General features: G+C 39.9%; 1 protein-coding gene across 3 annotated transcripts in view; it reads right to left on the bottom strand.

The window, feature by feature from the left end:
• Nucleotides 1-474: 474 nt before the first annotated feature.
• Nucleotides 475-13465, bottom strand: part of GPATCH2L (G-patch domain containing 2 like) — a 54415-nt gene continuing 41424 nt past the window's right edge. For all 3 annotated transcript variants that reach the window (XM_002914710.4, XM_002914711.4, XM_034643397.1), the window contains 2 exons: nt 10935-11029; nt 475-5246 (listed from right to left, as the gene is read on the bottom strand). In XM_002914710.4, coding sequence (XP_002914756.1) covers nt 5086-5246; nt 10935-11029 — 256 coding nt within the window. In that variant the 3' untranslated portion in view covers nt 475-5085. The remainder of the gene's footprint in view (nt 5247-10934; nt 11030-13465) is intronic.

Below are 13465 nucleotides of genomic sequence, written 5' to 3'. Positions count from 1 at the left end.
CAAATAAAACCTAAAGAAAAAATGGCTGTGATTTCATTTCAAAGCTTTAGGAATAGGGTACCATATCCTGAAACGCTGAATCCATGAGTCAGACAAAAAAACAGAACATGCTGTTGCTATTGGCCACCAGGCCCTGCAGAATCACTGAAATGTAAAACAAAGACAATAGGGTGTGATTAAGTGGATCACTGAAAATTGATTTTTACACGCTCTGAAGTACCGAGATTAAGTCCTAGCAAAAGATCACCAATAACTCAACAAGTTTATACAACACTGTGTACTCAGGGTAGTTTTTTCCTTCCAATTATTTTCATTTTTGTGAGCCATACCTTAAAGACTTCATCGTTCTGTTGGAAAATACACATTTTCCCAGGAAACTAAGATGTAATGAGCAAATATCATGAAATCACGGGTAGCAGTATCTTATACAAACATTTTACTGTCTATTGTGAAAAATGACTATCACTCACAGACTAAAAATTCATTGTTATATTTTAATCCACTTTAAAGGTTGTTTCCATCCATCTAAATATGGCCTTGATGGCAATTTTCTCCACATTATTCTTTCTCAATATTTCCAGGAGATCTTTTAGGGACTGTAGGGAAAAAGTATGGGAAATAAAGACATTAACAGTTTCTGCAAAGAATCGTTCACAAAACATGTCTATACTTATGGAGGGAAACATAAGTGCACCTCAGGGCTTAGGGGGAGGCCAATATATTAAAACATTTAGGTACAGCAAATCCTGTGGTTCTCAAATGTCCGTGTGCACCAAGTCCCCCGGGGGGCTTGTGAGATTTCGGGGCCCACCCTCAGTTTCTGGTTCAGTATGTCTGGTGGGGGCAAGTGTGCTGCTGCTGGTGGTCGAGGGGCCCCAGCACCCCTGCTCTAAGCATCTCCCCTTCTCTTCCTCATGCCTTCTCACTTCTGGACTTTGCCAAGATTGCTTTTCTTGGTCAACATCTTCGGAATCTGCCTCATTCTTCAATACTGTACTTGAAAAGTTTTTATTCCAAAAACTCAGCAATTTTTAGTAAGTGCTTATGTCTATTTGCAGTGGCAGGAAAATTTCTCCTTTTGGCTGTAAGTTTGCTTTGCCAGGTTGTTAAGAACCTTACAATCCACATTCTTCAGCAGGATCATTCATTTTCCTTGCTTCTTTTCGATGTTGCTGTTTCCAGGCATTTGACATTCATCTGTTTGGGGATCTTAATGTAGGTGGAAGCATCTCTGGGCCACGTGGCACTTAGTGCTGTAGCAGAACCCCCCCCCCCCGATTCCCTCACTTTCTCCCTCTGTGCCATATTCTAATGGGGTAGAACCCCACCCTGATTGCTGCCACCATTAGGAACTCCACTAACTGGATGACCAGAGTGGGAGATAAGGAAATACTGAGAAGAAAGACAGCTCCAGCATTAACAAAGGAAGCAGCTGATACCAAGAGCAAACGGCTTTTACCATTCCTCCCCCCACGCTGTGAATCATGATGCATGCTGTAAACTGTGCCCCCGACCAGACCTCAGCCACAGCCAGTAGGGTAAGCCACTCTGTTCTCACGCCAGCTCACAGAAGGTTCACCGGACTTACAGAAGAACACTGACTGAGGCTCCTAATGCTGAGACTTCTCCCTGGGGAAACAAAAAGTGTACGGCCCACACCACGGTAATGAAGCCAAACTAAAGAAAGGACCTGAAAATGAATCCAATATCACCAGGAGCCCTCACCTGGAGCCAAAGTGGAGGGGCCATCACAGCAGCAATGACGCTGCCGGCCTAGCTCCTTTCTCTTGACTAACTTGTTCAACTCCAAGCGACCTCCGTGATGGCTCTGCTCCTCTGTGGCTCCAGAACTTCCAAGGCTGTGCTTTAGACTGTGTTTCTGATGCCAAAAAAAAAAAAAAAAGATAGAGCACAGTCTTCTATGTGAGATTCGTAAGTAGTTTAATTACCTATTGTCAGGGTGGAGCTTTACTCCTTAGCAAAGGATGCCATAAGCATCACAGAATAAGAAATTTTATTTCAGCTTTCGGTCATTTTGCTGTCAAAACAGCCTTGTTTGCAGCCTGTTTCATAGCCCAGCAAAACAAAATTTTCAATTGCATCTGATTTCAAAAGAATTCAAGGTTAAATGTGCCTTATTTATCAAGCACACACCACTCAATAAAGATCACACTCCGCCTCTCCTAAATCTGGCACCACGTAACAGCTAATTCCCTCTTCTGCACAGTTCTTACCAAAAAACAACACAAGAGTTTTGATGCAAATGAACTTGTTCCCTTTAAAATGCTGCATCTGAAACATAATCTCAAACTCTCTTAAACTCGTAAGCAAAACTAATTTCTATGAATGATGCTCATGCAAGTGGATAACGTCTTGACTTTTGCTCCTTGTGGAAAATACAGAAGATTAGGATTCAGACAGGCAGGCTGTGTGGCCAGCTAGGATAAATCAGAAGCCGGTGGAAGAGAAGTAAGAACTGTGGAACGCAGCTTCAGTTACTACTTTAGGCAGCTCAAATACACGTGAGCTCGATGATTATCCTCAAAGGAAGTCATGCGATCAGTTTTATCAAGAGACTACAAAACCTGATTTTGAAATTGTATCTTTTGTTGAAAGGTAACAGACTTTACTCAATGTATGACATCATACACTTTGCTATATAAAAACAGAAATTTAAAATTTATGATTCAAAAAACACTCAATTCCAAGGCTATTCCTCTGGAATTGACTCAGATAGAAAACAAGCAAAGTAAGCTGGTTAATAATTCTGTCAGCATGCTCATGCAGCAGCTTACAATGAGGAGCACAATTTACAACCCTGTGTTGCAAAGTATTAATAGCTATTTCTTAGGCAATTAATTTTCTTCCCCACTTATTACAGGCAGATATGGCATTTTTGGATAATCCCCACTGAGTGTATTCAAAATATGTAGAAAAGCATGCCCAAGAAAGATGCTAAACATTCATGACACACTGTTTCAAAATTATGGGTCTCAGAGTGACTCAGGTCTACCAAGGAAAAACAAGGTTATAACCCAGGGCAGAGGAAGTCCGAAAGTCTGGGATTTTTAGTCTTGGCTTGATCATGTGATTTTTGGGCAAGTCGCTCAACTCTGGGACCATTCTTGTCTCTGTAAAATGGCAGTACATCCTAGAGATGTTTAAAATGTAAATAAAGTCATATATATAAATTACTAGAAAGGAGAACTGCCAGAACTGAATCTCTGATTCAGAGATCCCATCTGAACTGTGCAGATCTGAACAGGCCATGATCACAGGACCCATCTCTGCAAGAGCCAGAGCTTAGTATAAAGAAAATAAAATTATGTCCATGGATTTTTCCCTTAAATACAAAAAACTGTATTAAGAATGTGTCTCAGGACACGATGGGAACTAGGTAAGAATGCACATGACAGTAACCCCCCCCTTATCATTAAAATAATTTGGTAGTGCCTTTTCATATTCAACAGGCACTTCGTTTTCTACACTGCTCTGGATGTAGCTCCAAGGGACGACAGGAAAACCAGGGGTGGCTCCCGGGGGATGCTAGGCTGGCTTTAATGCTACTCCTCACCTCATAATCTCCATCTGTCCCTCCCTCCACCAGACTCCTTGTTATGGACAATTGACGTGTTCTCCCCCTTACAGAAAGCGTCATTTAAATTAGCTTCAAGTCCCCCCTTCCAACTAGATTCACACCTACCCATCCATACGGAAATCCTGGAGTTGGCACTGATAAGGACTAGCATTTTTAAAGGGAACAGGACAGAGCAGCCCACACTCATATTCTGTGTGAGGAAAAGGGACAGCTGCACTTCAGGGAAAGGAGGCTCTGTCCCACTCGGCACCTATTCAAGCACAGGAAATATCCAGGGGCAGGGTGGGGAGTTCCTCTGGAATGTTACCAGAGAAGTGGGCACTTAGAGAACAGTTTCTCTGTACTTCAGAGTTAATGTACTCAATTCGTACAAAAAAGAACCCTTCTGTCAAACAGGCCCCCAAATGACAGACACTCTTCATAATACTTTTCTAGAAAGGGTGGCTTTTCTCCAGCAGCTCCAGGCAGTCACTTAGTCCTCATTTTGACAAAGTAGCATCCAACTTCAGGCATGCTGTATGTATAACTCCACACGCAGCTGAGCCGTCATATACACGCCAAGTATACAGCCATGTCAAAAAGACATTTTTCTCCCCAAAGTATGGCCCCAAGAAGCCATTATTATAATAGAGTGTGAACTTCTGCTGCAGGTTATTGACCTATAAGCTAACGATAAAAGTCCCATTTCGTACATAAAAGCTTACACTGTGACATGAAGTATTAAGACACAATCCGCCGACTATTTTAAGTTTGCTGAACAACTAACCCATTTCTTCATTACATGATGAATGTACATATCCTCCTGCGGGAGAACACCAACTCTGGAGACGAGGCAAAGTACAGTCCAGCTGCGGGAGATCCCATTAGGCCGTGTAGAAAAATGGAAGAAGTTCCCACTGTCTGCGCTGCTGGTGTCTCCTCTGAGGCTCCCAAATGAGAACTTGATGAATTTGGCTTATTGGCACTCTCAGTGAATCAAGACCAGGCTCAAAGGCAAAACTCTATCTCCTGTAAACACAATTCCACACACAGGTCTCAACTCAGTGTTTACATCTGTCTAGAACTGGCTACAAATTTGGGACTTCCTCAAATGATATTAAAAGCTCTACACAGAAAGTATGCAAAAGCAGTTACTAGTTTTTCAAGAAAAGAGACATACCTGCAAAAAGCAACAGCTCTGTAAACGGAGCTGTAGGCAGCTGCTGGGACAGCGACCGCAATGTAACAAACATAGCATAGGATGACCTTTTTTTTTTTTTTTTTTAAAAATGCTGCTGCAATACTTTACTTTTTCTTTTAAAAAAAAAAACCATATTTCCACAACATGATTTTCTAAGAGAAAGAGTCCACTGCTTTTTTTGAAAGAAGGGTCATCCTGGTGGTGAAAGGGCTGGGAATGTCAATTACAATATGCAAGACTCTGCGATACCAAGTCTAGGATGCGTTTCACAACACCCAGTGGCTCCTGGTGGGTGGAATCCTGCTCTCTAGCTGTATCCAGGGCTCTTTTCTGGTGGCATTTTAAAAAACGTGGCTGCAGCTGAGTCAGTGGCTTTCTCTGTGGCAGAGGTCCTGACCAACCACTCAGGGTTTGGAGATTTCTGGACCTGCGATGCTGGTGTGGTTGGTTCCACTACATCCACGTGAACTGGTAAGGTGGTTACAATAAAAGGAAGGAAGAAAAGATCAATGGGAGACAAGTTAGAATCAGAGACACTTCAATGCACAATTCTCTGAATGCTTTTATTTTATAACCTATGAACCCAAGTGGCCACATAAGGTTTTTTTCCTTTCCAAAAGAAATAAAGGCAAGATTTCAGTGAGAGTATTTCTCTACCTGAGAAAATGGGTTTAACTGAACAAATAAATAAATTCAGTTGTACAAATTCATAATGTAGTCATGATCACTTACAAGCATTTATGAGCTAGGCACTGTGCTATGTAAATACTGGACAACTGGAATCTGATTCCCTAATGCAAACCCTTGCAAGTAGGAATTGTCATCTCCATTTTCTGGATCAAAAAACTGAGGCAGAGAGACAGCTGATACATTCATTGTTCAGGGACACAACAGAGCTGGTTAAGTAGCAAGATTTAAACTCAGATACTGGACTTCAAGCCCTAGGCTCTTTCTGTTATACCCCATGACTCCAGTAACACGGTATTTCCAATAAATAGCATATCGTAAGAAAAATCACACGATCAGGCCCAACGTCTTTCAACAAGGACACCGAAGACATTCTGGACAGGATAATCATTGCTTGTGCAGGGCTGTCCTGTGTATTTTAGGACACTTACCATTCTGGACCCCATCTATTGAATGCCAAAAGCACTCCTCAGTCATTGTGATGACCAAACACTGTCCTTACATTTCCAAATGCCCCCTGAGCAGAGTGGTACAAACCACATCACGCCTACTCTGTTGAGAGTGAATGAATATACACTAAAATACAGCAAAATCTAGAAAATTTTTATTTTTACCTTGTCACTCAATTAATTCCACTCTTAGGAATGTACCTAGAATAGTAATTTTCAAGCTGTGGGTTACAAAATCAATTTAGTAGGCCACGACCAGTACTTTTTTTCTTAACGGAAAGGAACAGGCTATATCAGAGTGAACCCAAGAATTTATTTCAGATTTACATGTACACTCACACACATATTCAAACATGAATTTCTTACTTTGAGTTACTGCGAGAAAACACAAAATCTGCAGGCTATTACTCTATGGCACATATACAAGAGCTGCCTGAGGGCAAAAGTTTTCAAACATTCTGGAACCTCAACCACAGCAGCAAGAAATACATTTGACACCACAACCCAAATCTCTGTTTCTCCCTCTCTCTCTCTCTCACAGACACACACACACAGGCACGCGCACGTGTGCACACACACTCACTCACTCATGTTTAGCTGAAAATAGATCTCACAAAACTGTATCTACCATTACTATATGGTATTCAACCACATTGGGAAAAACCCCTTATCCTAGGAAAACTGGGTTTTTTGCTCTATATTTTTTACTATGGTAAAATACACGTAACACAAAATTTACCAATTTAGTAATTTTTATGTGTACAGTTCCGTGGCATTAAGTCCATTCACATGCTGTACAAGCATCACCACCATCCAGAACTTCTGCGCTGTCCCAAATGGAAATACCGTACCTGTTAAATAGTACCTGCTACTCTCCTCCTTCCCCAGTCCCTGGCAACCATTATTCTACTTTCTGTCTCCACATATTTGACCACTTGAGGTACCTCATATAACTGGAATCAGACAGGATTTATCCTTCTGTGTCACTTAGTTCACTTAGTATTAGGTCTTCATTCATGCTGGAGCATGTCAGAGTTTCCTTCCTTTTCAAGGCCAAATAATACTCCCCTGTATGTATAAACCACATTTTGTTTATCGATTTATCCAGCAGTGGACACTTGGGTCGCTTCCACTTTTTTAGCTCTTGTGAATCATGCTGCTATGAACATGGCTGTACAAATATGCTTGAATCCATGCTTTCAATTCTTTTGGGTACATACTCAGAAGCGGGATTGCTGGATCATACGGTAGTTCTATGTCCACCACTGTGAGGAGCCACCGCCCTGTGTCCCACAGTAGCCGCACTATTTCACATTCCCACCGGCAGTGCCCACGGGTTCCAATTTCTCTCCATCTTTCCTAACATGTGTTGTTTTCTGGTCGTTGATACAGCCATCCCACTGGGTATGAAGCAGCCCAGAAACACTTTTGCACATGTTCTCCCAGAGAACAATGCAGTATTTTTCACAGTAGCATAAAATGGGATATGATCCAAATGTCCATCAGGAATGTTTAAGTATAGTATACTCAGTACAGTCATACAATGGAATACCGTAGTATATGCCAGTAAAAAAAAAAAAAAAAAGAAAAAAGGATTTTCGCAGGACAAAGCATGAATGAATCTCAAAACATAACTGGGTGAAACTTTTAGCTTATAAAATAAGACATTCCATTTATACAAGCCACCAAAAAATGCTAAGTAGACAATGTACTGCTTAGAGAGCTATATGTCTATTAAAGCTACCTGAAAAATCCCCAAAGAATGATAAATGATTAACAAAAAAACATATTCACATAACAAAAAAAACGTCTGAGGACAATGGTTCCTAAGAGGACAGTGAGAAAATTTTAAAGGTTTTGTTCATGATCTTAAAGTAGGTACATCGATATTTGCTATACTGTTTTTCTTGACACCTTTTAGATCTTCTATAAATGTTCTTTTATAGCCATTCAATATTTACTAAAAAAGATTTTTAACTTTAAAAACCATCTGAACTTTAAAAAGGGGCAGTAAAGGGACAATAAGAATCTGCCGTATGACACCGGAGACGAGTGTCAACCTACAATGAACTACTGAATCCAATCACAGGGTTGAAATAATTTTTAGAATTAACCGTTTCAACTTTAAGAGTCTATTCACTTACTCATACAAGAAATATCTAGTGAGATCATTCTCTGTACTATTATTTTAGATTATTTATTTACAGAAATGAGCAAAACAGATAAAAATTCCTACTCTTGCAAATGTATCTCTAGCACCACCGGCCTGGTATTTGGAAACTGATGTAACTAGTTAACAGATTAACTGCTGAGTACCCTTCCAACAGATGTTCTAAGGACACATATCCTATCCCAGAGACAGGAAGGTCAGAAGAGGCTTGGGGAATGGCCAAAACAGTCAGGGCTCTGAATACAATGTCTTATCATCCCCCAATTCTCCTTTACCTAAAGTCATGTGTTTAATTTTTGAAGGAATGGGATTTGTACACCAAAGGCTCCGTTCTTGTCATTCTGATGAAGAAAAATCATCTCATGGAAGTGAAATCTGGTTTTCATCTGAGTTCCTTATGCTTCTTACAGCCACTTAATCTCAAATCGTAGAGAAAATATCCCATTCTTTCTTCTCCAACTATATTCTTTAAGAGCATATAGAGCCAATTCACTTCAGCATGAGGTACAGACTTTCCCTGTTCCGGGCAATCACTGTTATCGAAACAGAAGCAGGCTTACACGGTTACTCACTAAAATCCAAGGTGGCTCTGTGTACCAGATACCTGTGTAGGTTATAAAGTCATAAAGGGAAGGGGAGTGGAGATAAAAAGAAGAAAATAAAGGTGCTACACTTTCAAGAAGGATCTACTTAACGACCCTAATGAAAAGGTCTTTTTCCCTGGCCTTTCCTGAGTGTTAATATAAAAGACAAGGAAAACAAGCTACTCCTTTCTGCTCTTCACCTCTCTAGCCTTATTAATACCTTTAAATACAGTCAATCTCAACTCAAAACTTTCCACCAGTGGGGGAGGGGAAAAGGGAAAAGATTTGTGGCTGCATGTTTAAGAAAGAAGCTGAATTCATCACAGTGACAGGGGAGAGTGTTGGCAGAGATCTGAGCTATTTATTCTTTTAGGAAAATCCTATAAAGAATGACACAAGGAAGCCTCTATCTGCAGTCTTGTTCATCACACTGGTGAAGAGTCCGATAACAGATGTATGCAGCAACGTGATTTAGTGCCAGGAGCTGGCCCCTGATGTGTATTAATACAGCGGCAAAGCGGAACGCACCTCTCTTCATCACTCATTTCTATAAAAGAGGTGGAATCCGAGATGGCCCGATGTTAGGCAGAGCAAGCCCATTTGTTCTACTGACTGATGGCACGGGCTCGGGCTATGTCCTTCACCTCCATGGGGCACTCAGGTTGTGGATAGAAAAAAAAGAAAATGTTCAGTGAAGCAGACCTTAGTCAACAAGTGAGAGGAGGAGTTGGGCTCCAGAGAAGCAATGTTTAATGCCCAAACCTTGTTTAATCCCTCCCAGTAACATTTCCTGATTTGAGTAAAGAACAAGGTTTTTAAACTCTTCTCAACCATCCTCGTCCTATGAACAATTAAAAGCTAAAAATAGAAGCTAGATATTGAGGGGGGAAAAAGAACAAAAGATACAAGGGGGGAGACTGTTGTAATGCTTCCAATACCATAGACTGGATTTTGATGCAGGCAGACTTTGCAACCAATGCTATTTTATGCAATACAGAACACCTGAAGTGTGTAAGAGGGCAACTCTTGAAGTCACAGGGAAGCCAATTTGAACTTGGCTCTGAAATTTATCATCCATGTGACCTTGGAGAAGTGATTTAAACTCGGTAAGCCTCAATTTTCTCATGTGTAAACTGGGAATAAAAACAGCTTCCACCTTTTAAGTTGTTGCAAAGATTAAGTGAAATAATGCATGCAAAGTAATCAGCTCAGGCCATGGCCATGTAGAAATCACTGGAAAAAATTTACTATAATTATCAGACCTGTGATTAAGATTGTCCAGCAAGAACCATTATTAAGCAGCCATCCCAAACAGAAGCTGAAAGAGGTCAATTTTAATGTATGCTGAAACTTACTAAGTTAAGGGAGAGAGACAGAGTTCCCTCTCTCTCTGAGGTCTACTCTTCACTCATCAATCAACTGCTTTGATCTATATAATACATAGTATTTTCTGAAGAGAATAAAATAATGTATGATATACTCAATTTCCTCAGAGTGAATTCAGTATCATCAAGACAATAATTGTAGGTATTTCTGATAGGTCCTACAAACACGTATGAACTTTTTATCCAGAGCAACTCACCCTTAACTGTACTGAAATAACACAGAATTTTTACATATGCATATACCCATGTAATTCCTACCCACTTGATGACATACAGCATTTCCCAGAAGACTTCTGATTATGTCCTCTCCTGGTCACTACCCCTCGCCAAAGATAACCACTACTTCAGTTTCCCATCAACTGGTTTTGGACAGAAAACTAAAAGGTTTTAACTTGAAAAATGGCTTTTAATCAGAAATTTCATGACTAGTGAAGTATTAGCACTCAACTACACATAAAAGCAATGAGAATGTATTGTACTGCGTATCAAGTAAAAAGAAAATAAATCCATGTGGCTCTTTGGCTACTGACTAAACCGCCACCCTAACTGGATTTTCATTAACAAAGACCTAATTTCCTATCCGTGCTAGAACAAAAGCACAGATGACTGAAGATTGCTGATTGTAGAATACCGGGATTCAAACTCCAAAAAGCCACACGACACAGTGAAAAAACAGACTTCAGGGGTAGAGAGAACTAGGTTTGGATTCTTAAAATGTGTGTGACCTTGGGCAAATTACTTCTCACAATCTCATTTTCCCAAGTAAAATGGGAATAAAATGACCTATCTTATCATAAAGGTTAGATGAAAAGGTATATAAAACATAGTTTAGTACCTGACACGCAGTAGGTGCTCAACAAATGATAACTACATACAGTTACCTGCATTTGGGCTGGACAGAGACGCTGTGGCTACAGGTTTCCGTTTCCTCTTGATGTCACGTGAACATGGGGGTCCCAAGTGTATGTTTGCCTGTCTGCAGATATGAGAAAGAAAAAACACTGTTTTCACTTTGTAATTCTTATTGTAAGACATTATGTTCGGACCAGATAAAATCCTTGACCCATTACAAACATACACTAACAAGACAGGCACCGTTCTTTGTCATCAAGTGTCAAGTACAAGATTATTCAGGATTAATCATAACTCATTCTTTATGCACAATATATACCCATCCTAAACTTTTTACCTAACTTCAGAATAGCAGACACTCAAAATTAATTTCAATAAATGTGTTTCATTACCTGCTGATTTTTGTACAATTATTTTTCATAAAAACTATAACTGCAATTGTTCTAAACTCACTAATGAAATACCTACTCCCAAGTGGTAATATATTGAAAAGTTTAATGCTGCATGAACACAGATATTTGCATAGAATTTTAATAGGAATTTTAACCCTTCTATCACTATAAATCTGGATTTTTAATAGTGTCTGTATCACAAGCTAAGTAAGTTTGACTTCAGTGATTTTTAAAAATATTAACTATTTGCTAATAATATATTCCCTCATCTAAATATTCAACTTATTTTAAAAACAAAACAGTGGGTGTTCCAAAGCTGGAAAAAAGCAAAAGATTTTCTGAAAGACAATGGACTTCACACTGAAAATAGCTGGTATGTTATTTTATAGCTGGTATGTTATTCCTCAAACCAGACAGATCCTAACCCTGATTAAGATCAAGTTTGTTCTCACCTTTACACAAAGCATTCCTTCAACATTCAAGGACTTACTGACCATGAATCATTACTTAACTGGTATACATATATCTTGTTTCTCTAATGAGGCTTAATCTCCTTGAGAACAGGGACCATGTTTATACTTCTTTCATAATTTTCCAATGATCCACCAACCTCAGCACAAGGCACTTAACGGACAGCCATTAAATATCTGTTGACAAGAACTGATATGAATGAATGAAAGTTCTAAAAACCAAATAGTCAACTGTACACTTAAAAGTGGTTAAAATGGCAAATTCTGTGTCATGTATATTTTATAGTTTTTTAAAAATAGCCAGAGTACATAACATACAAAAAGGAATCTAGTAAAATTATACCAGATGAACTCCTAATTGGTAGTCCTAGCCGGGGATTAAGTCTCATGGCTTAATGATCTTAAAACTAGAACCTCAGTCAAATCTAAGAGCACCTGGGGTGCCTGGGTGGCTCAGTCGTTAAGCATCTGCCTTCAGCTCAGGTCATGATCCCAGGTTCCTAGAATGGAGCCCCACATCGGGCTCCCTGAACACTGGGATCACGCCCTGAGCCGAAGGCAGACGCTTAACGACTGAGCCACCCAGGCGCCCCCACCCAAGAAAACTGTTAAATGGACAAATTTTCTGTCAAAACAATGTAATGTACAGAATAGGGCTTCCATCTTTTCCACAAACAAGGTACTTGAATACACACAGATCCAAACTCAAAAACTGGCCACTTTGCTCTAATCCAACCATGCTTCTCCTGAAGTACTTCAGAAAGAGAAACAAGTCAAATAAAGGGTAACAGCATATATTCATGCTTCTTTCTTCTTTACCTTAAGCTTATAAATGACTCTCCAAAACTTTTTAGATTAAATGTTAACATCCTTTCTTTGAACTAAACTATGTTATTAGATGTTAGCATAGTGGTTACCTTGAGCTGTGGGGTGGAGGGGAGGAAGGATAGTGACTAAACAAAGCACCAGGAGCTTCTGGGGTTCTTTCTGATAATGTTCTGTTTCTGGATCTGGATGTGGGTTACTTGAATGTGACTTCATTATCCTTCATTAAAAGTTTAATTAACGGGTGCCTGGGTGGCTCAGTTGGTTAAACGTCTACCTTTGGCTCAGATCATGATCCTGGGGTCCTGGGATGGAGCCCCGCATCAGGCTCCCTGCTCACTGGGGAGTCTGATTCTCCCTCTCCCTCTGCCCCTCCCTCTGCTCATGCTCTCTCTCAAATAAATAAAATCTTTTTAAAAAAAAGTTTAATTAATACCCATCACCGGCCTATCGGTATTAAGGAGGGCATATATTGCATGGTGCACTGGGTGTTATATGCAAGTAATGAATCATGGAACTTTACATCAAAAACTAGGGATGTACTGTATGGTGACTAACATAATCTAATAAAAAATTATTATATAAAAAAATAAAAAATTAAATTAAAATTTATAAAGTTAAAAAATGCAAAACGAAAAACAAAAACATTGCTTCTTCAAGATCAAATGCAAAATGTTGAATTTTATGAGACAGATGCAAAATGGAAAGTATAAGAAAAGGTAGTCAGAAGACTTAAGATATTGGGGCGCCTGGGTGGCACAGCGGTTAAACGTCTGCCTTCGGCTCAGGGTGTGATCCTGGAGTTATGGGATCGAGCCCCACATCAGGCTCCTCCGCTATGAGCCTGCTTTCTTCCTCTCCCACTCCCCCTGC

The sequence above is a fragment of the Ailuropoda melanoleuca genome, chromosome 14 (assembly GCF_002007445.2).
Source record: "Ailuropoda melanoleuca isolate Jingjing chromosome 14, ASM200744v2, whole genome shotgun sequence".
Classification (NCBI taxonomy): domain Eukaryota; kingdom Metazoa; phylum Chordata; class Mammalia; order Carnivora; family Ursidae; genus Ailuropoda; species Ailuropoda melanoleuca.
Note: the sequence above shows the minus strand (reverse complement) of the source record. Positions and strands in the feature narration are given on the sequence as shown.